This window comes from Mus musculus, chromosome 2, assembly GCF_000001635.26.
Source record: "Mus musculus strain C57BL/6J chromosome 2, GRCm38.p6 C57BL/6J".
Taxonomy (NCBI): Eukaryota; Metazoa; Chordata; class Mammalia; order Rodentia; family Muridae; genus Mus; species Mus musculus.
This window is the reverse complement of record NC_000068.7, coordinates 76,675,262-76,699,323: the sequence shown is the minus strand read 5'-3', so window position 1 is coordinate 76,699,323 and position 24,062 is coordinate 76,675,262. Positions and strand designations below refer to the sequence as shown.

At 44.1% G+C, this 24,062-nt stretch overlaps 1 protein-coding gene, 1 long non-coding RNA gene and 1 other non-coding gene across 4 annotated transcripts; 1 reads left to right on the top strand and 2 right to left on the bottom strand.

Moving 5' to 3' along the window:
• Window positions 1-1,988: 1,988 nt before the first annotated feature.
• On the bottom strand, window positions 1,989-24,019 carry Plekha3 (pleckstrin homology domain-containing, family A (phosphoinositide binding specific) member 3). Of its 2 annotated transcripts, XM_006500446.4 has the most exons (9): window positions 23,690-24,019; window positions 19,045-19,161; window positions 16,439-16,594; window positions 12,569-12,705; window positions 11,878-12,042; window positions 8,836-8,879; window positions 6,560-6,675; window positions 3,812-3,940; window positions 2,493-3,724 (listed from the first exon to the last, which is right to left on the bottom strand). In XM_006500446.4, exons 1-8 carry the CDS (start codon window positions 23,727-23,729, stop codon window positions 3,822-3,824), a joined length of 894 nt encoding a protein of 297 aa, XP_006500509.1. In that variant the 5' UTR covers window positions 23,730-24,019; the 3' UTR covers window positions 2,493-3,724; window positions 3,812-3,821. The 2 variants fall into 2 exon arrangements, with proteins under 2 accessions (NP_112546.1, XP_006500509.1); NM_031256.3 differs by having other exon boundaries at window positions 1,989-3,940; window positions 23,690-24,009.
• Window positions 15,094-15,152, top strand: LOC115489596. The gene has a single exon (XR_003954176.1). It is a non-coding gene; the product is annotated as a U7 small nuclear RNA (small nuclear RNA).
• Gm39860 lies at window positions 19,261-23,683 on the bottom strand. The gene is made up of 2 exons (XR_866494.2): window positions 23,474-23,683; window positions 19,261-23,331 (listed from the first exon to the last, which is right to left on the bottom strand). It is a non-coding gene; the product is annotated as a predicted gene, 39860 (long non-coding RNA).
• Window positions 24,020-24,062: the final 43 nt, after the last annotated feature.

Here is a 24,062-nt window from a genome sequence, read left to right as displayed (position 1 = left end):
TCCCTCTTCCTCATCTTCTATCTTTGTTCCTTATCCCCACCCTCTGACCCTGGAGCAAATAAATCTAGTTTGCATTGAGAACTTGGTTTTGGGGAGTCCTAAGCAGATACTTTTCCTTTCACAGGGAACTCTTCTGACTCTAGTTTTGTCATGTTGACAACCAGCACATTACCCAAGGTCACTCACTCAATGAGCTGCAGACCTGGATCTTCAGAAGCCAGGTCTGTATATCCACCATGTCCTGCCACTACTTCTTCACTCAAAAAGACAAACCCATTGAATAATGGGGAGATGAGAGGCAGTGCTAGTTTACGGTGGAGTGGCTTCCAATTTGAAGCTCAGCTCTAAAACAGGCACATACAGCAAAATCCCTTCAGTTTATTCCCGATTTTCCAAACAAAAGCCAAAACCTCACTTGCAATGTGGCCAATCTGTCATCGTCTCAGAAAGCTGAGGCTTAGAAATTACACGGACCACTGAAACTTTCCTGAGATCTGCAAGAGCCGGGAAATAGGAAGGGTGCTTACCTGACTCAGCATGTCACACTGGGGCAGAGTGAAGGCAGAGTTTTCTAGAAACTGTATCACTGGGTCCTAAAGTAAAAAACAAAACCCACATTTTTCCATTCATTCCTCAGATATCCTGACAAAATATTCTGTCTGATTCCTGAGGACTGGTTTGAGGCATTAGCCTCCTGATAGTTCTTAGAATATTAGTGGGTGTTGCCATGGTAATGGAGCTTTCTGTGAGGTAAGTGCTTGGTGGGCATTATTCTACACTAAGAACCTACTTCTGGACTTGCCCTGACTGGGAAAATAGCCCAACACAATATTGGCTTGTTTTATGTCAACCTGACATGACATAAAACCATCTGCAAGGAGGGAACCTCAGTAGGTAAAATACCTCCATAGATCAACTGTAGGGCATTTTCTTAACTAGTGATTGATTGGGGAAAGCCCTGCACATTTCGAGTGGAGCTGTCCCTGGACTGCTGGACCTGGGTTCAATAAAAAAGCAAACTGAGAGCCGGGTGTGGTGGTGCACACCTTTAATCCCAGCACTCTGGAGGCAGAGGCAGGCGGATTTCTGAGTTTGAGGCCAGCCTGGTCTACAAAGTGAGTTCCAGGACAGCCAGGGCTATACAGAGAAACCCTGTCTTGAAAAACCAAAAAAAAAAAAAAGCAAACTGAGCAAGCCATGGGGAGCAAGCCAATAAGAAGTACTCTTCCACTGCCTCTGCAATCAGCTCCCGCCTCCAGGTCCCCCACCCTGTTTGAGTTCCTGTCCTGACTTCGTTCAATAATGAACAGTGACATGGCAACATAAACTAAATAAACCCTTTCCTTTTCAATTTGCTTTTGGTCATAGTGCTTCACTGCTAGGACAAAGATGTAACAAAATCCAGATTTAGTTCCTTTACAGAAAAGTTCTCGGGATTCCACTAATCCTGGAAGCCCTGCAGACCCAGAGGGAACGGGCGCCAGAAATGAAAAGCAAGCACTGAAGTCAAGAGTCTCCAAGGACCTCAACGATCCCATGCCTCAGACTAAGCAAGAGACAACCTCAAGCAAGAAGCCACAGTTCTCCCACAACAAACACTCTTGACTCACTGTCTCCTTAAAAGCCAGAAAAGTCAGCACAATCCACTCCTCAAAATGTAAGATTCCCTTAAGCTTCATAATTTACTTCAAAGTGCCAATTCCCAGATTAAAGCCTTGACAGAAGCCAGGGGCAGTGGTGTTCATCCACAGCTCCAGGTAATCTGGGACTCCCGAGCCTGGGAGCTATGGTTTAGTCTGATCAATATAACAAAAATTTCAAAGGGAAAGTAACTCAATATCTACACATAGATCAAGGTCTCCGTCCTCAAAAAAGCCGATTCCACAAATGTGTGTGGGCCAAAGACAAAAGACTCCAAGGTCAAGGTTTCAGGGACAGGATAACCTACCACAAAGCATTCAAGTGTGTCTATGGAGAGGGGGCAGAATGCAAACTAAAAACGACTGCCTTTTATTTTTAAAATATTTACAAAGAAATCATTCACAAACATGTCTATTTGGGTAAAGCAATAAAAAATGGAATTTCCTCTATTCCTACAAGTTCAAAAGCTTGTAATATTCATTATAAACCTACTACCAAGGGGGAACAACTACCAGAGAAACTATCAGAAGCACCATATTCTGCAAGTTTGTATGGTTTAAAAAAAAGACTGCCCACATCATCATTTTTTTCCAAACTGAACATATGAAACGCAAGTTACAGGTGGGCTGATTCCACTGGACAAAGGATTCTCTAGTGAGCCATTTGCTAGTTAAAATGACAAGCACTTTGGAACAGTTAATAGGTATAGACATTTTAAACTTGGGGAAAGGTACAGACTAAATATCAAGTATTTACTAGATACTTGGCTCCCATTCTAAACTCATAGAAAAGACAAGCCAAACATTGATGTATGCTCACCTTTAGGCTCGAACACAATAAACAAAATAAAATCATGAAGAACACAAAAGGTATTTAATAGACTAGACAGAGTATCAATGAATGTAAAAGACACAATGTATTATATGATGAATTTGAATGTAAAAACCATGTATTAGTAAAATATGACTAACTTAAAAACACAAGGCCAATTTTTGTTAAAGTGCTGATCATTCTAACTCCGGGATAAAATCAACACCCCAAAGTGACTTAAAAGAAATACAGTGTAGAGGAGTAACCCAGCGATAGATACAACAGGCACTACCAAAAACTGCAAATTGTTCTTTAATTAAATAATGCCATTCTCAAGTGATATAGAACAGTCATCTTGACAGAATTGCTTTTTGTATAAATATTCATAAATTAAAAATGTCTCTAGATATGCCAAAGAGCTGCAAATCATACCTTACAACAGCAGCTTGCTGCCTATTTTCTGAAAAGCACTGAACTCCATTCCCATTGAAAGCTGTTTACTTCTCTCGTGTAAGGGAACAAGATCACTGGGACACTTGCCTCATGTATCTTAGAACAACGTAATAACAACTATGCATATACATCTTAAATTGGGGAGGCCATAAAAGTTAGGACATAACCATCTTCTGATGCAATAAGAAAATAAATAAATAAAAATTAAATACTGTAATCTGATGTTTGGTATTGACAAATCAGTAGATGTCAACTTCACATATGAAGGACAGCGGAGTCTGCTTTTTAAAAAAAAATGCTCAATATGTCATGGTATTTGGGCTAAAGACCTTTAGAATATTAAGCGTTTCCTTTTTGCTTAAAGGAATATGATATAATCACCATCAAGCTGCTATGGTAATTAATTTTAAGCTGGGGTGAAGTGACCTTTTGGTCCATGGCACAAGTTACATCTCTCACATTTCTGTCAAATAAATCTGGCGAGATTTCATGTTTATATACTACAATACACACTGACCAAGCTGTCAGTCCCTCACAGTTTTTTAGAAAAATATCTACATTTGTCCTTATGGATGTCAAAATGTTACACCATCATTTGTTTAAAAAAAAAAAAAGATGCACATTCATACTGTGAAGTTATTAGGAAAATACTCTTGCAAGTAAACTATAGAAAGATAAAATACACTTCAAAAGTATGTGGGTTGTTTGTTTACAATATTCTATAAAGTGCAGAGAAATCCTAAGGAGAGGGCAAAGCTAGCCCAGACCGAGTTTAATTACAGCAGCTTTTGCATAGCGACACTCAGAGGAAGCTGGGCATGTCTGTTTCCTCAGGAGGAAGCTGGGCATGTCTGTTTCCTCAGGAGGAAGCTGGGCATGTCTGTTTCCTCAGGAGGAAGCTGGGCATGTCTGTTTCCTCAGGAGAAGGGCAGAAGAGGTTCTTCAGATTGTGTCTTGGCCATGAGTCTGCTTTCTTCCGGAATGGTTGCTGATGCCAAATCTCCATTAAGTGTGTTTCCTGAACAGTGAAGAGGTCCTGTGGAAAGTGATTGACAAGTTCAGCGAGTACGGCTGATCCCGAGAAAGAGCATCTCAGGTCTTTTCAGACAAACAAAATCCCACCAGTTTCCTGATAACCTTCTGTTTGTTTGAGAGAGAAACTCACTTTTCTACCACTGCCAATCATAAGGAGAAACGTTAGCATTCCTAAGATAAATTATGTAATTTCCAGAGGCAAAGATTTGTTTTGTACATTGTCAGGAGGAGGGCTGGCACACTACATGCCATCTACCTGCTTGGATGAATTTAACCAAGCGATTGCTTTTCCAGTCTATGGTCCTGATGCTGTTAGTACCTTCCTGTGAACAGAGACTCAAAAACCAATATATGATTTCTCCAAGATCACACATTTAGTAACAGCACAGAGCCTTTCTGAGCAAAGCTAGCAAGAGTTCTTACACTGGCAGTCCCCTTTCCACACGGCTCACAGGTTTCAGTGATGCTCAAGGGAACACAGCCAAAAACACAGTTTGAATTTACCAAGGTTTCGTCTACCATTCACACCCCCCCCATTTGTTTTCTTTTACTTATATTTATTTATCTTGTTCTTTGAGACCAGGTCTCAGTCTGTAGGCCAGGGTGGCCTAGAACTCAGGATACGGCTCCAACTGACCTCACACTCACACTAATCCTCCTGCCTCAGTCTCAAGAGCCACCATACCTGTTTTATTGTCTTACTTTTCTCATCTTTAATAGCAAATGTCCAAAATGAAAAGCACCTCACAGAAAGAAGATTCTCATAAAATTACTTTCATGAACCAGAGTGGGAGCACAGGGGCAGGCTACACTCAGGAGGCCATGGGTTCAAGCCCCATCAGTGCCAACCTCTAATCCTAGCAGTCAGGAGGTGAAGGCAGAAGGATCAGGAACCCAGTCAACCACCAATGCAGAGTTCAAGACCAACCTGGGCTACAAACTACTGTCTCCAAAAAAACCTCATCAACTGATAATTTCAATATACTTAATACTTTAATATAATACACTAATATATACAATATGCCAATTCCCTGCTTCATCAACTAAACTGCTAACTGTAGCATAAAGAGAAAGAAATCTAAGAACAACACTTCTCACGCTGCCAATGCAGAAGCTTTAAGGTTAGCTGAGAAAGTACCTGTGTGGTATGTATGTGTGACTAACGTCTTTGGCTTCTAAACATCTAGAAATGAGCTATATATGGGAGTGTGCACCTTCAATCCCAACCATAGGGAGGTTGAAGCGGGACCACCAAAAGTTCAAGGCTAGCCTGCTCTACATAATGGGATACAAGCCAGCCAGAGTTATATAGAAAACAAAACAGGCTAAGGAGATAACTTGGTGGTTGAAGAGCTTGCTTCATAAGCAAGAGAAAGCAGCCGGCTACCGAGACTAGCTGTACTCGTGAGCTTGATTAAAGATCTTGCCTCAAAAAAATGGGAGTCCCAGCAGGGAGGCAGAAGCAAGGCAGTCTGAGTGGGAGGCAACTCGTCTACAGAACAGGACAGAAAGGCTACAACAGAGAAACCCTGTCTGTCTTAAAACATACCAACCCCCAAAAGAAAAAGATAGAGAGTGAGGGAAGATTACCAACTCAACCCTGGGCCCCACACATGCAAATCCACATGTTTCACATACAAATAGGTTAAAAAGAAAAAGGTAAGTTTTTAAAAATGTATCTCAAAGTGGTCAATGGCTCTATTCAGAGTCAGCCGCTGCAACTGTCTCTAGGTAGGTGAATGAAGGCTCTGTTTTGCCTCTCTTCAAAACCACAAAGGCTCTACAACTCGATGGCTCGTCCCACTCTCTGACCTGGCTGTCTAGAGGACCTAACCACCATTTATTCTGTCATTTCACTGGGGAAATCAGATCCATATTCCACACATCTGACGTCCAGTGAACTCTTGAAGAACAATCTGTCCCGTACTTAGGAACTCTCCCACGTGCTGTGTGGGAGGTAAGGACTCTAAGAAGTAACATTCCAGCCATGAGATGTAAGCTTGAGAAGACATGGTCCTTGCAATCAAACAAGGTACATCCTGACACGCAGTGAAAGATCTTGCTCCTTAGACACAAACACAAATCTTAACAGAAATCACCAGGCTTTGCTGAAATGACAGTCTGCTGGCTCTAAAACAAGGGGCAAAGGTCCAGGGATATGCGCTGTCATAAACAACCACACAAAATGACTCTCTAGCTATTTTAAGGCAGGTAAATAACGTAGCGTAGCTAATTTCTCTGTATATTTAGACCTTTACTTTCCTCTTGGATTCCACCTACAACTAAGGATTTTTTCTCCAATACTTTGAAATGGAAATGTAGTGGGAATAAAAACATATTCACTAACCGTCTCTAAGAGAAAGTGCCTACCAACAAGAGTCAGCATCGAGGGTCAGCATCCCGTAACAGAATAAGCAGGGTGACAAAGCTCCTGGGAGAAGCTGTGAGCAGCAGGGGACTGTGGGGTTCACTTCCCTCTGAGGAACTCACCGAAGAGCCAAGTACACTGTTCCAATGACACCAAGGGACAGAAGCTTCAGCCCCAGGAACTACCAGAACCTGCTGCTGGTGCCAGTTTGGCTAGCATGGACAAAGAAAGAAACAGAGCTGTGGAACTCACTCTCTGGGTCTTCAGGGGGAACATCATTACAAGAGTCTGTGTCCGAGTAGGTTCTGCGGCGTCGCTGAGGAAGTCGGTGGAGGGCAGATGCTGGTTCTTTGATGGAGCAGCTGCTCCTGCACATCAAATGAAAAGTGTTAAGCTGTGGGGCATTAAACTGTGAGAAGAACCTTTCCTGACTGGGATGTTAAATGGCTTCTCTTTAGGGCCAAGTGTGGTAGTGCGTGCCTTTAATCCCAGCGCTCCAGAGGCAGAAGCAGGAGGATGTCTGGGAGTTGGAGGCCAGCCTGGTCTACAGAGCAAGTTTCAGGATAGCCAGAGCTACATGGGAAGATCCGGCCTCGAAAAAAAATAAAAAAAAAAAAAAAAAAGGCTTTAAACAAATGAGGCACTCTTCTGATGTTTAGTCGTTACGTTAGCAACCGGCTATCGTTCAGAAGTGAAGCGTGGAGACCTGGAATTCAGGCAGAAACTCTCAGGTCATGTTCTAAATGGGAAAGGAGGACAAAGACGTGCTTCTAGGAAGAGTGTCCACTGAAGCAGCAGACAGAGGTGGTTTGCAAATATCTGAGCTTTAAGTTAGAGATTTCACAAGTGCATATATCTAACGCCAACCTTTAACTGACAAAAAAAGGCAGGCTGAAGGGGATGCCAACAAGATGAGAGATGTTCAGATGTAAATTCACTGACAGCAGAAACAGAACATAAAGATGGTGACATGGAAGCTAGGAAAAACATTTTTCAGGGCTAAGTGTGCAGCTTAGTTGGTAGGGTATTTAACTAGGATGCAGGAAGCCCTGAGATTGAACCCAGCCCTGCATAAACCAGGTATGGAGGCTTGTACCTTGGTCCCAGCACTGAGTGGGGAAGAGCAGAATTAGGATCAGGCATGCTGGACTGTGTAGACAGTTTGAGGCCAGCCTGTGCTACATAAGGCCCTGCCATCAAAACAAAACAAACCTGTTTTTTAAAATCAGTCTTGGAGCTAGAGAGATGGTTCAGTGGTTATGCAGTGGCTCAAAAAAAATTTTTTTTCTTCCAGTGTAAACATGCAAACACAGAAAGCAAAATCACCTAATGGGCTTGAGAGATGGCTCAGCAGTTAAAAGCACTGACTGATCTTCCAGAAGTCCTGAGTTCAATTCCCAGCATGGTGGCTCACAACCATCTGTAATGGAATCTGTGTCTGAAGACAGCTATGGTGTACTCATATAAATAAACAAAAACAACAAAAAACCCACCTAGCTGCCTAACTGCATCTCAGCTTCTGTTTTCAGATGGCTCAATATTACTGTACAACCTTGCCAGATCCAAGAAAAAACAGTATCTTTGTAGTCTTTTTACAACTAACTTTCTAAGGAAAAAAAGATGAAATACAGCTTAGAAACATTATACAGCTTAGAAACGTCTATCACCAAAACAAATGTTTGCCACCAAATCACTTAGTTTCCACTGTTTTGTAAGGTTCAGCTGTTAAAACGCTTTATACCATGACAGAGCTGGATACATGGATACAGGTTACTGGCTTCCCCTGAGCAGATCAATTCGATAAGGATTATATAATTACCAGAGGAAAAGACAAAACAACTCAGGACTGAATTCGTCAGCATGGAAAAATAAACGCTGAAGAAACTTGATTTCATCACTTTCCAGACAACAGAGAGGGTAGGCCCAGCCACTGGGAGGAGGACACCAGGGGAAGAGGGGGACGCCGGGGGAGGAAGGGGATGCCAGGGAAGGAAACACAGTGTCCCAACAGCTGGGACACTGCCAGGATCCACCCGGAAGGCTTTCACTGTGCTGATATGAATATGACTTCCTCTCTTTCAGTGAGTGCTTTCTCAGTAACAGCCTAGCAGGAAAATAGGGTTCTATAAAACATGGAGATAAATATCCTCAGTTGTAGACATTCAACACACCAAATTTCTCTCTAGACACACACACACGTGTATATGTAATATATATATATATATATATATTACAAAATGTATTGCCTAGTGGCGAGCACATTTACCTGCTGGCCTTTTCACTGCCCCATACTTCTTGATATTACTTCAAACCTGAGAAGCTACAACAGCCAACAGGGCTGGCGTCCCTCCAGGTTATTTCATACATGTAGTTTTCCTTTCCATTCTCTTTTATGAAGCCAGCCCCTGACACAAGAACTACCAGTCCGACTCCACAGAGCTGACATCCACAACAGCAGGCACAGGCCTGAACTTCTCCAGGGAGGTGTTACGCAGACAGAACTCAGCCAGAAGACATGGTTAGCTTACCTCTCGGAACTGCAGGAACCAGGGTGGCTGGCTGAACGCTTCATCTAGAAATGTGAAAGAGAAAAGGCCTGAGCTCAATCTGTAGTCAGAGAGAATGATGCACCTCTAAATTACAATAATTAAGATAAACTTATTTACTTATCTTCTATAGGCTCAAGTACCAAACCCCACACAATGTCAAACTTTCTCCCTAGTAATGATTAACTGGAAATTCCCCAACACATACCAAAAAATACTAAAATTCTACTGCTGCGTAGATTATGTAATATATGAAAGTATAAATAGTATATACAAAACTAACCTAAGAGTCATCTTTATAATAAAAAGGAGTATCTAGCAAACCCGAAACTACTTTTTAAAAATAATTTATCAGGCTGGTGAGATGGCTCAGTGGGTAAGAGCACCTGACTGCTCTTCCGGAGGTTAGGAGTTCAAATCCCAGCAACCACATGGTGGCTCACAACCATCCGTAACGAGATCTGACTCCCTCTTCTGGAGTGTCTGAGGACAGCTACAGTGTACTTACATATAATAAATAAATTAATTAATTAATTAAAAAAAATAATGTATCTACTTTTATTTTGTATGTAGTTTTGCCTGCATGTCTGTCTGTATGAGGGTGTCAGAGGCCCTAGAACAGGAGTTACAGACAATTATGAGCTGCCCTGGGAATCGAACCTGGGTCCTCTAGGAAGAGAAGGCAGTGCTCTTAACCGCTGAGCCATCTTTTCAGACCCAAAAAATACTAAAAATACTCTTTTTTTTTTTTTTTCAAACTCAGAAATCCACCTGCCTCTGCCTCCCAAGTGCTAGGATTAAAGGCATGCGCCACCACTGCCTGACCAGAAAATACTCTTAATAACTGTCCTTTTCTCCTTTTCCTAAGGGTCATGAGTAGAGGTGGCAGTGAAGTTTCCCTCTGCCACTCACTATCAGGGAGCTCCTGTGCACCTGTGTGTCACTGCGGCCTTCATGGAGGGCAGCGTTGGCAAGTGACGTCTGGAAAGAACTCAGGAACCTAAGCCTCAGATAGGGTCCTAAAGCATGTATCCAAACAAGGATGAAGCTTAGTGAGCAACTGCCCACATATACGTAGGCCCGACGTCCAAGCCTTAAAACCATAAATGTAAAATGACATGTTTAAAAAAAAAAGTCTTAGCAGAACATGCCACAACTATGATGAACACAAAACATCATTTATTTTGTTTTTTGTTTTTGTTTTTGTTTTTTTCGAGACAGTGTTTCTTTGTGTCACCCTGGCTGTCCTGGAACTCACTCTGTAGACCAGGCTGGCCTCAAACTCAGAAATCCGCCTGCCTCTGCCTCCCAAGGGCTGGGATTAAAGGCGTGCGCCACCACTGCCCAGCACAGAACATCATTTAGAAGGCCCAACTTGCCCACCAAAAAATAAAGGTTAGCATGAATAAAACAGACTATCTCAGTTTATCAAGGTGACAGGGAGACTGTTTATACTAAAGGTTTAGCAATTTTTATACACATGGACCCAACATCTAACATCTATATTTTTGACAGCAGTTGCCAGCTGACAAGGTCCCCAGTTACAACAGTAACGGATAGTTCTGGCCCAACAGCTGGAATGACAGGCTTGAAGACCCAGATGGACCTTCACAGTCACTTCCCTCAGAGCTGCTCCCTCTGAGGGACGGAGGAGACAGCTCAGCATGGTGAACATTATTGTTGATAACAGGCAGCGCCTAAACCTGCCTCCCAGAGCCCACACTGAATAGTTCACAACCACCTGTAACCCAGCTCCCAGGGGACCTGACACTTCTGCTCCCCACAATACATGCAGCATAAAGCGGTGCTCAGAATGCCTAGCAAAGAGTCCCTGCTAGACGGAGACAGAAAAACCATCACTAAGTCAACTGGAAGCTCCCCAGCTCATCTGACTGGCAAGCTGAGTTTCATGGGCACTATTAGTCTGACATTCACTGATGAAGACAAGACTTAAACGGAAGCCTTGCCTCCTTCGCCATGACTGAGCTTGCTGGAGTGGGTGAGTGAGCTGGCCCTGCTCCCTCTGTCATCATCAGTGGTTGCTAAAACACAGCCAGGTGCCTTCCTCCTCCACAAAGAGGCTCCCAAGAACACAGCAGCGGAAACAATGCAGTGCTATCAAACCTTATCTCACCCCAGGCGCCCCAGGGCACACCAGGGCAGACTTAATAGCAGGAAAGACACAATGAGTTCACCACCCCCAGCAAAGAGTTCTCGGTGTGCAGAGTAATCAAGAGACTGACATTCTGCACCTACCATTAAGTGGCTCGGATATTCACGGTGACCTTCTGACACAGGAGACATTTCACAGATGAAGGACTAGAGGGACTGAGTAACTTGCCTACTCAGAGAATTCAAACCCAGATGCTGACTGCAGAACACTGTTCCCACTGCAAGTTTCAAGCTTTGCTTAATAGCACCCCCCCACCCCCCCCACCCCCGAGAATAAAACCTCCCCCTATTACAAAGCTTTCAGGCAAATGGCTGAAGAGTAGCTGGGCAGGCTATTCTCAGCCCCTTCAGAGTGGAGAAACCAAGGCATTCACTCTCGCTCCTCACCTGAGGTGACCCCTCACCAGCACAGACAAACAATTCAGACTACTTCCTCCCCACTCCCCATTTCCCACCCTACAGAGAAAACTATCAGTAGAAGAGAGGCAGAGAATGCCGTTTGTGGGTAACAGTGCCTGCCACTAAAGGTTTCAGTTCAGATTATCAGCCCTCAAATGACAGCCAGGCATGGTGGTGTGCATCTGCAACTATACACAGCTCCCTGTGTATGAGGCAGGTGGATGCCCAGAGCTCACCTGTCTAGACTACTGATGAGCTCCAGGTTCACAGAGCGACTCTGTCTCAAAAGTAAGACAGAAACAGAACAACAGAAGAACACACTTGACATTGATCTCTTATCTACACACACAGACAGAAAGACACACACACACACACATACACACGAACACTTCTTTTAATTTAATGTAAATGTATTTATATTGCTAGAAGAAAAAAAGAAAAAGAAGTTCCAACCATCTGAACAGGAGAAGGCGACACGGGAGAGACCAGGGGATCCGGATGAGGCAGTTGAAACATCTCAGGTTTAAACTTGGCGTTGGCGATCTTCACACACTCCTCCAGGGTTGTGATGAATGTGTTACAGGTGGCACTGAGCAAGGAGGAGGCTTCATTCATGTTCTGAAAAGCCACACACAAAGTCTGACTCATGCTCAACCCCATGTCATCAGGCACAGCCTGAGAATCAGCTGAGAAAATTACTTACAGCTTATCACTAAGAAGGAAACAAGACCAAACAAAGCCAGCAGCTGTCTACTGGATAAAATATAGATTTAGCAGGTGTTAAGCCAGCAATACTGGAGAGGAGTGTGTGCTAGCCACTAGCTGCTGAGAGGTTTAGGAGTGCCCAGCCATTAAGCTAGTCAAGGCATATCAAAATTGACTCTGTGTGTGTGTGTGTGTGTGTGTGCGTGTGCGCGTGCGTGTGCGCGTGCGGAAGCCTTTCATTCATGAATCCAGAACTCGTGGGTGGGTGCAGCATGCTTGTGACCCGCTGAGAGTCACACGGGTAATTATTCACCACTACCCTGTAGTGGCCAAAGCAACTCTGTGGTGGTGATTTTCATCGTAGGAAGTGGCTAAGGGTGCCCCAGGGCAGGACATGGCAAAGTCTGATCCCGGGCAGAGGGACTGGGGAAAGCGGTACCTCCACACTGGGAGAGGGATGCCTCTCATCACGGTGGACGAATTCCTGGATCGTATGAACCTGCTGCATCAGGAGGTCACAGTAGAGGCGAAGTTCAGACATTTTGGTTTTCAGAGATTCACTGGTCTCACTTATTTCTAAAAGAAACACAAGAGATATAAAACCAGGTCATTTTCCTAATACAATAAAACAACCAACAGAGGCCATGGCAAAAATGCTTGTTGCCTAAATATGAGGACCCAAGTTGTATCTTCAGATAATAAAAGTTGGACCCAGTGGTGGCATGTAATCCTAGCACTGGGAGGCGAGGACAGGAGGACTCCAGGCGCCTGCTGGTCAGCTTGTGTACCCCTATAACTGAGCACCAGGAGGAGAAGGACGCTCAGAGCCGGCCGACCAGCTAGTGTACCCTATCACTGAGCGCCAGGTTCAGCCTAAGACTTAGAAAAATAAGGTGGAGAGAGACTGACTTCCAACAAACCTCCACATGTATGTATGTGCATGGACACAGACAGACAGACAGACAGACAGACAGACAGACAGACATATCCGGGATGGGGAGAGGAGGGAGAGAGAACATTGCATGAATGCAATTACACATGCATGTGCCATGGCACATGGAGAGGGCAGAAGACATCTCAGAAGTTGCTGCTTCTCCTGCCACCGTGTGAGACCCCAAAATCGCATTCTCATCTCGAGGTCTGTACACAGCATCTCTACTCACTGATACAGCCTGCTAGCCTGACCACTGGGTGTTTTAACTACACAGCCACCCCAATCCATTCTTCCACGTGAAGCCCGCATTTTCTACTCCATGCACCAGCGTTTTTCTTTTCCTCCTACATTCTTTTCCAGCTCTGGTAGGAGTTTTCTTTTAATACATAAGTTGATAATCTGTAAAAGTTCTAATATATTAAAAACAGTATTGGGGCTGGCAAGATGGCTCAGCAGGTAAAAGCACTGACTGCTCTTCCAAAGGTCCTGAGTTCAAGTCCCAGCAACCACATGGTGGCTCACAACCGCCTGCAATGAATTCTGACGCCCTCTTCTGGTGCGTCTGAAGACAGCACCAGAAGTATAAGTATACTTACTTATATATAATAATAAATAAATCTTTGGGCCAGAGCGAACAGGGACTGAGCGAGTGGGGCTGACCGGAGCGAGCAAAGGTCCTACATATAATTCTCAACAACACATGAAGGCTCACAACCATCTATACATGTTACAGAGTACTCATATACATAAAATAAATACATAAATCTTTAAAAATACAAACAGTATTTATCTATCTACATAACAAACCCTTCTCCAGGTACAAGCTCCCCTCCAGTTTTCTTCATTGTATATTTTCGCCTGCAGAAGTTGCTGGTTTTAGGTAAGAAAAGTGACTGCACATTAACATTTAATAATTCTCTTCCTTTCTGTTCCATTTTCACACTTTCCTGTTCTCCAAATTTTTAATGCAATACTTAAAATTTTTTCTCCTTAGTGACTCTAGACATACTACGTATCTAGCCATCATCTCTCCCGGTTGCCTGCCACTATCTAACAACGCAGAAATAAGAGCTGTTGAGGAGGGAAACAGCAGCTACAGAGTAAACAGATGCTGGTCTTTCCAAAGCGACTGAGCCAGGCTATGGCCACTGCTCCCTGGCAGAAAACAGCAAAGAAGCACCCTACATATCTGACATAAATCAACTCTTGCCCAAATTTAAGTACATTCCTTTTTTGGGCAGAAGAGAGGCTATGTGTATATGTGTGTAGGCATGAATATAGATGTGCACAGGTGTCAATGCTAGAGGTTGATAGCAGCCATCTTTCCTTGACAGCAAGAGGCAAGGGTGTATCTATATCCTCAGCAAAAAATGAAAAAATGCCGAAACCTTTACGACAGCCCCTAAGGCTGTGGAAAAGAACTCTAAAAACATGAGTTCAAAAATATATAATTTTTCAACTATGCAAAATATAAGGATACAGTATGAATTATATATGGGGCTTTCCAGATCTAAAGGAGCAGAGGCAGCTACACTATCAGCCAGCTTGTCAGAAAGATACTCAGGAAGGAAGGAAGGAGATTTAGGGCCTGGAGATCACAAGGCAAGAACCTATCCAGCTAAGTTTTTTAGTTTATGCTTACAAATGCAAGCAGATTCCTGAGTTCTAGGTCAGCCTGGGACAGAGGGAGTTTTGGTCCAGGCCCAGGCATGGTAGGAATGGTAACTTCAGGCCAGGGTTCTACCAGCTAGCTAATTGTCTGCACTTAACAAATGCAGATCTCTGAATTCTTTTGCAATGTTAAAAAAACTTGCTGCCTCTTCCTAAGAGTCAGGGGGCTAAACTTGGACTGCTGATTCATGGGATGGTCAAGAGGGAGCCTTGAATAAGTAAGTAATTGATATATAAATAAAAGCCAGGGCTTCTGGTCTGCATGAGAGGAGCCTGCAGGGAACAATAGCAGTTCTTTTTGTAGAGTTTTTTTTTTTTTTTTTTTTTAGTGAGGGCTGAGCTGTCTGGAGGTCTCTGGAGAGCGAACACAGCTCTTTTAGAATTTTTCTGGCTTTCTGATTTTGGTCGGAAAACCCAAGAACTACTTTTAGAATTTCTCTAGCTGGATTTCTGACTTGGTTGGAAAATCCAAGAATTTTTTCTAGCAGCTTTTTTGACTCTGACTGGAAAACCCATGAGTTATCCGGAGAACATTTAGTTTTTTTTTTTTTTTTTTTTTTCCTAGAATGAGAGAGCTGTCTTGAGCAGGGAGCTGCTTCCAGAGAAAGCTGTGTCAAGAGCCATCTCGAGCAGAATACAGGCTGTCAGCTTGTACCCCACAATTTGACTTCATTTGTTTCACTGCTCCCAGAGAGCCCTTCTGTGAGAACCCCTCCCCAGGCCAAGGTGGGTCCCTGGCACCTCCACATGGGCTAATACCACTGCAGTACTTGCCTTTTTTCTCCTTTACTTATTTAGACAGTCATTATGTAGCCCCAACTAGCCTCTAACTCAAAAATCCTCCTGCCTCAGCATCCTACCTGGGAGCGTCGCCACTCAGGCCCATTTTCCTGTCTATATAAATCTTACTATCCTTAGTATTCCAGATGAGTGTGGTCAATGTCTGCCTTTTTGTGAAAGGCCTATTTCTTATATTCTAATATTCTACTGTACAGGTACCACATCTGTTTATTCCTTCAGGTATCTTTGGATCATTCCTATCTTTTAGCTACTTCTTGTCCTAATCCTGTCCATACTTATCAATAATTTTTCTTTGATAAAGTTGAATATCACTATAAACTCCTGCATTTGCTAATATCTACAACTTAGTATCTTGTACTAAGTTAACTTACAATTGTTTTTAATTTTAAAACATTCTTTCTATGCACATGTGTGCCCAAAGGGCAACGTCAAGTGTCAGCCTCTGGAACAATGTCCCCTTTGCTGAGATGGGATCTCTCACTAGCCTGGAGCTCACACATGAAGCTAGGCTGGCTGGTCGGCGAGTCCCAGGGATCCTCCTGTCTCTTGTTCTTCAGGGCTGGAGTTCCAAGTATGTGCCACCATGCTTTTGCTCTTTGTGCGACCTCGGGGGATTGAACTCGGGTCCTCGTCCCCCTGCTTTCTCAATGATCAGTTAACCACGGAGTTTCCCATGCCATTGCACTCCTCTGTAATTATGTCACTGCCCTCATAACGCATCATCTAATCGAAGCAGTGTTTTACCAACTGACTCTCCTAAGCTTAGACCTTCATGCTGTTTACAAAGCTCTCACTGTGATGATCTGTTTAAGTGCCCTGCATTACTAATTTCCTGCTGATTACTGAAAGCGGCCAGGCACACTTATGCTTTGAGAGCAGTTATTACAAGAAACGTGTGATCACCTTTCTCTTTTGCAGTCCTCGTGTCGGTCAAACACGCTTTGGAGCTCCCAAGGGCAACCAGCCACCTCTGTCTCTCGGCGGCATTTACTGCCTTCATGTAGAAATGCTGCTCTCCTGGAATGATTAACTCCATTCTTGTGTTGTCTGCGGGATGGACTGTGACAATGCAGAGAAGATACAGTTACAGACTCACAGCACCGAGAGGGGGCATGTCACATATCATAGGATGCTTCACGCACCTAAAGCAAACCAAGACTCACAGCACAATCAGGGCCACTCTCTAAGAAGCCCCAGAGGCACCATGAACGCCACCTTCTCCATAACACTCAAGGTGGCCATGGCCCCAAAACAATGCCAGCCACTGACAGTAATACAGATGACTCACTTTTACTCACTCTAGACAGATTTGCAAACTCATTACATTATACAAAGCACGGCTATAAATCAAAATAAACGACAGCAAAGTTCAGAAAACAAGGCAAAGACCCGAAAGGGGACTTTTAAAGACGAGGACATGCAAGAAAAGCAGTAAGCTCTGCATCACTGGCCACATCCTCAGCCCTGGGCAACGTGCTCCTGACATTTTGTTAGTGTGCATGGTTCACTTTGCTGTGTATGTAATGGACAGAATGCTGTCCATTATGGCAGACCTAGCAAGAGTTGCCTAGTATGGGGAAGCCCACAGCTCCAGTCCCAAGAACCACCCAAAAAAGAAAAAACAAACAAACAGAAATCTAGTATTTTCTTTTTCCTTAACCACTTATTAGAGGTGAAAGAAAGTTCTCTGAATGCTCTGAAACGTTTATGGGTGATGAGGGTACCACTGAAAATGAGCTACACAGACCCCAGTGATGAGTATGTGGCAAACTAATACTTACTGGTAAATGTTTTAGTCTATGTAAAAAAAAGAACAAAACAATATTCTGTACATTCAGGGAACATACAAGAATACTGCCCCAAAGTAATCTATTTGTATACTTTATATAGCCATGACAGTCTTCGATTAGAACAGTAACAATTCATAATAAAAAGTGACCAAGGAACATATGCGTGCATGTGTCTGTGAGTACACGCACACGTACACACACACACACACACACTCCCTCAGTGAGCATGTGCATTTTGAAGAACTCTCCCAGGACAGTGTGATCTACCCAAGCTACTACAATATTACATGATGATTATCCTCAGAGAAACTATCTTTAAAAAAAAGAAAGATGAAGACAAATAGGGAAGAGAAGGAGGAGATGGAGGAAAACGGAGAAAAGAGATGTAAGGGGGCACCGAAATACTAGTGAGTCTAAGATAAAGATAATGGGGCAGAACTATAGCTAAAGAATATGAATACGGGGGCTGGAGAGATGGCTCAGAGGTTAAGAGCACTGACTGCTCTTCCAAAGGTCCTGAGTTCAATTCCCAGCATCACATGGTGGCTCACAGCCATCTGTAATGACATCTGACTCCCTCTTCTGGAGTGTCTGAAGACAGCTACAGTGTACTTACATATAATTAATAAATAAATAAATAAATAAATAAATAAATAAATAAATCTTTTAAAAAAAAAGGATAAGAATAAGAATCCAGAGCTGGAGAGATGGCTCAGTGTTTAAGAGCACTGACTGCTCTTCCAGAGTTGAGTTCAATTCCCAGCAACCACTTGGTGGCTCACCACCATCTGTAATGGGATCTGATTCCCTCTTTGCACTCTTATGGTGTGTCTGAAGACAGCAACAGTGTACTCACATAACATTAAATAAATAAGTCTTAAAAAAAAGTTGAATCCAAAACAGGAAAAAAAACAAAAACAAAAACAGCAACAGCAGCAGCAAAAACAACAGAAAAAAAACCCTTTCTCCCCTCCTTGGCTAATCTTACTTAGAATTACCATAAAATCATACCAAAATAGCAATCCAGTCCTGGAAAATGTAGCTCACTGCATTATACTCAGTAAATGCACAGGACAAGACTCTGGATATTTGGAAGCTTTGAGCAAGGCCTCCTGCAGGACTGAGGTATTCAAGCCCTGAGGGGATACAGACAGGCCTAGAGGGGACTGAACATTCTCTTCCCTGTTCGGTGGCCCTTTCAGTCCTCCTTGAAGAATTTAAATCTCCTCATTACCATCTTATCTGATTTCATTCTGCCTTCTCCCACACACCCCAGACACACAGAGTACTGTGATGATCTGTGAAATGAATCGCCATGAAAATCATACCATGACCTACTATTTCTCCCCTTTGGGAAGAAAAAGAGACCATCTCTCCTATGCACAGCTGCTCGACTCCAGTCAGCAAGGATCTGAGCTTTTAGCTTCCACTCTTCCCTGTTTCAGAGCCCCACAGAGATAGCCTGCTTCATCTACAGAGCTCAGCTTCAACCTTTCCCATCTTTCCATGTACCTAGATGCCACAGAAATTTTCTATCAAGTCAAACAGGAAAAGTCATTTGACATTTCAATGCAGGAGATGTTTACAAAGGGGAAATACAAACCCGTGTTCAATAATGTTACATGCCACCTCTTAAGAGAGAGGATCTAAAATCTGTAGATGACTAGAAACGTTTATTTCTTCATTTGGAGCAGGCTACAGAACACCCCGCCCCCTCACCTTTAATCTCACAGACCGCCATCTTTATACTCCCTTTGCTCCCTTTGCAGACATCATCCTGTGAGTCATAGTAGGACAGGATTCCATTATCCAGAACAAACCATCGAGGCTGCCAACCTGCGGACCAGAGACCAAGACAGGTGAATCAATTACAGAAAACGGATTTCATCGATGCTCTACTAATGCTGAACTCTCAGCAACTTTCACACAGTGACATTTTTAATGGTCAGCCTTTGCCCAAAATGTCCTGCGATCTCTACATAGATAAGGAAGGACTATTTTTGTTCCGGCTCACACCTTTCTCTTTAGCAAACCAAAAAGACCATAAGCACATCTCCACCCAAGCACAGCACAACCGCCCCCTTTCCTCCGAGAGCACAGATCATAATGGAGAACTAGCATTTCTTTCCCAAATGTCTGGAAGCGGCAGTGTTCCGACAATGTCAGACTTTGGATTTGCACATGTACATATATGAGATATGCGGAGACCGGGGGCCCAAATCTAAACAGGAAGCTCATGCTCAGCCATCCACATCACCTAAAGGCCACGTTATAGACCAACATCACCCTAAGGCCACGTTATAGACCAACATCACCCAAAGGCCACGTTATAGACCAACGGTTTGTTTCTGACCAGGTCCTATCAGTGAAGTCCGGTGTGGCGGCTTCCACTTGTGAGTGTCCCTTCAGCACTTAAATTCCTTTGGGTTTGGGAGCACTTCAGATTAAGGCCACTCATCTCATAATGGAAAAAAACACACAGGAAACAGAGGGTTGGCTCAGTTCTGCTTCCACTCCTGGAGGCTAACCTAGAGTAAATGTTCTCATCCCAGTAGGTCTTTAAAATTTTTCTTCGAAATAGGTGACTGCACAAGTTGGCCACCTCTCAAGCATGTTTGTGCCCTCCCTTTCCTGATAGATGTTACCTTTAGGCAAATGCACTTGGAGACAGGGAAAGCTACAGAAATCCCCACGTTTATGTAAATATAACTACCTACAGAGAGGGCAGGTTCCCACCCACTCCCCTTCCCTTCTGTGGGGCTATATGGCTAAGGCAGAAATGCTATCCACCTCAGCCATTCATCTAACATTTCCTCAGCAATGAAAGCATAAAGCTATCAGACTCGGTTGGAAGAAGACTTTGCCAACCAAGAGGGATGGCTATTCTCAATGCTGGCCTCGCACTCCTCTTGCAAGCCAAACCCAAGCATGCGACTAATAGATAGCGGTTCACCAACTAATAACATAGCGGCCATGCTGGAAGCAGTGTGACTGTTCCTAACTCTTTCCGTCACTATTAAGTCACAACACTGTGTGAGTGGCCTACATGAAACTCGTCACCATGAAAACACTCTGACCATCAGCTGTGAAACAATTCATTGGTTCACGTTTGCCAAGATCAGACAGGACCAAGACAGTACCTCATCTTAAAAACTGATAGAAGGCTTTTAGGGTTCAGGGCTAGAGAGATGGCTCAGTGGTTAAGAGCACTGACTGCTCTTCCAGAGGTCCTGAGTTCAAATCCCAACAACTACATGGTGGCTCACAACCATCTGTAATGAGATTCAAGGCCCTCTTCTGGTGTGTCGGAGGATAGTGATGGTGTACTCACATACATAAAATAAATAAAATCTCTTTTTAAAAAATTTTTTTTAAAGCTTAGGGTGTATCAACACTTCTGAAATGACAATGCAGTGTCACTGGTGTTTTCAAGTTGACAAAATCTTCCAGGTGGTCCTCAGGCAGTCTCTATTGATGACATTCTTGAAGTATGAAGACCCTTCTTAACTGTATGCAGGTTACTCCTGGAAAGGGATGCTGGATGGTAAAATGGTGACAGAGGTGTGCTGTAGCATTCACTCACTGTCCCTTCTGACGTGGGACATGATGTAAGCAGCTGCCTGTGTCACTGTGACTTCCCAGTAGGGATGAACTATAACCTGAACTGAGAGCCAAATAAAGCCCTCTTCCTTAAGCTGCTCTTGCCAGAGCCCATTTATCTCAGCAACAGGACACCGAGTCAGCAAAACAGGTTAAATTTTACTTTCTCTTCTATACCTTGCTTAAGAACACAGGGGTGGGATATTCCCATTGCCTCGGAAAAATAAAGCAAGCGAACTTCAAGCACAGGAAAATTCATTTTTATAGACACTGCATTCCCTAGGGAGGGCTGCCAATTGGAGATCACGTCCTTTTAGTATATGTGCTTTGCCGTGTTCCTCACTGCACGACGACGATGCCCTAGCACAATGCCTTCAAAAAGAAGAACCTAGCAGAAGGCTAAAAAGACTGCTAGGCTGCTGAGAACTCAGGCTGCTTTTCCCGAGGATCCAAGTTCAGTATCCGCATCAGGCAGTTCACAACCACCCGTAACTCCAGCTCCTGGGGCATCCATGCATCCATGCATCCACACACACAGACTCACACAATCACAGAAGCATAAATAACTGAGGAAGTAAGTAACTTAAATCCACTTCTCATGTATGAAAGTCTAGAAAAACTAAAATAAAAAGACCATGGAGGCATGCTCCTGGCATGTGCAAGGAAATACAATGAAAATAATTTTTAAATGTATTTTCTCCAGATACTAATTCACCGTGGTAAACAAAATGGGGGTGGTGAAAACATGGTCTTCCACCTCAGTCACTAAGACAAATTGTACATTATTGCCGTATTATGATGCAGCAGCTCTTCAAAAGGAACTGGGAGCACGGTGATCTGGAAATTGTAGGAACCAAGAAAGCCACATGGCCGAGTAAGCTCATCTAATCAAGCCTGTTAACTATCTCCACACACCTTTTGCAACAATTATCTAACCTAACTTTCCCTAATTGGTTCACACATTTATAGTACAGTAAAAGGGTTGGCAATCCCTTCTACTGAAAAAGCTTATTTCCTTTGTCAATCTCTACTTTAACTAGTAGTTTTCTCAAGCTACTAAATGTTATGAAAACACGTATTAAAAAATAAAAAAGGCAGACCACTGTCATTACACTGGAAGGTTCCTTAAAGACCAATTAGTACAAGCAGTTCTTCATCCTTCTGACCCAAGATACTAAAATTAATAGATGAACATACTGCTGAGCCAACTTTACATTTTTGAGAAGAAAAAAAATGGAATCATTCCAAACAAAAGACTTCCGCCTCAGCAAGCTCTCCAATGCTTACTAGAAGTTAAATTAAAACGCACCATAAAAACTAAAGCCACAGCAGCATGCGTTGGCTCTCTGTACCACAGGCTATGAGGACACCTCCCACAAGAACATTTCACCCCAAGAGCAATTTCCCTGTAATTATGACTCATGGCTGTAACTGCCCCATTGCTCTGGGCCATGCTAAAAATATTCCTCCCGCCTTACCTCCAAAGACAGTGTGCTCAAAAACATTTGCATCTCCAAGCTTAAAGGATATGGACCTCAAAGCTGATACCGCACCTCCACCAGCAATCAGTGCCCGCAAGGGCCCAAAGGAAAACTCTTAGCAAAAAGTGTCGGCCTGATGTCTCAAGGCTTCCAGTAAAAAACTGTCATTTGCATGATTATTTGGTTTTCCATTCGAGCAGAAAACACGGTGCATTATAAACATCAAGCCGCTGGCTATCGTAAATCTGGCTCTAGCCAGATACAACCAAGCATTTAGCCCTAGCAGGGTTTGCCTGCAGCTCCCCACAAGTTAGATGAACACTAGCTGAGTGCATCACAGGATGCTCAATACTGGGCAGAGTATGTGAGCAGCAGCAAGATGACAACTGCCCATCCTTTGTAACTAAGAATCTGAGAACTGCCCACAATTCCCTTCAAGCCGCCGGTTTTCCTCTAGTTCAGTGAGATCATGGGATTCAGAGGTTGGAAAGTACCTCTGGGACAAAATGGCTAACCACCCAGGCCTATCCAACTGGGGTCCTGAATGAATACCACCTGCCTTTGGTGTTAGTTCTTACAAAGATCACAGAGTATGTATGGATTTAAGGTGTGTTTTAAAAGCCAGACTTCCAATATCACAGGCAGGGACAGCCCCCTGCTGCTGATCCCATTTCTATACAAACAGCTTTCTTCTAACTACCCCACCAGGGAAACTTGCCCGCTCCTTCTGGGCTGCACTTCCAACCATTTCTCACAATGACTCGAATTCCCGTGGTGTTAAAAATGTGCTTTCTTCCACTATGTCTCACAATTACCCAAATTCCCAAACCTCACAGAAAACCAATCCTTAAGAACCTTCTCTGAGGATAGCTTCCAAAAGCACACTTGATGAGCTCAGCCAGCCGCAACAAGTGGACTTTCAAACCTGTGGTAAGAAAATGTAAAGGAATATACAAAAAAAAAAAAAAAAAAAAAAATCTTAAAATCAAATGCACACACACACTTTACAAATGCTGTCCATAGAGCGTGGATGAAGGAGACAGTGGATAAAAGAGATGATGGGATACTGTTTCCGAGGCACAAGGGGCAGTGCAGGTTTTTGGTGGTGTCCCATCCTCAGGCTGGTACGCAGTCTCGAACTCCCAATCGAAGAGGCCCGTAATGGGCCCCACGAGGGGCAGTGGAAGGGTCGGAGGGCATCGAGCGCGGAACTGAGTGCCGCGGCTTGCCAGGGGGTGCCCAAGGGCCCGACTGCCCGCCGCCCCACGCCGCCCGCCCCGTACCTGTGAGATAGTTGGTCCACTTGTACAGAACCCCCTCCATGCTTCAGAGCCCGGCGCCGCGCATCCTCCTGGCCCGGCGCCGGCCGCGCTGCTGCGGAGGCGCGGGCCCGCAGCCCTCCGCCCCGACCCGGCGGCCCTCAGAGGCCCGGCCGGCGGGCGCCCCGTGCTGCTCGGAGGCCGCGAGGCGCGGACATCCCCAGCGGGAACGGCGCGGCGACCCCCGGGACGACCCCAGCGCCCGCCGCCCTCCCGCTCCGCCACCGCTCCACGAGCCCCGGCGCTGCCCTCCTGCACGCCTGCCTTCCTTCCCCTCGGGCTTCCCGGCTTGTTTTCATTGACCCCGACGTCGCTTTCACTTCCTGGATGAAAGGGG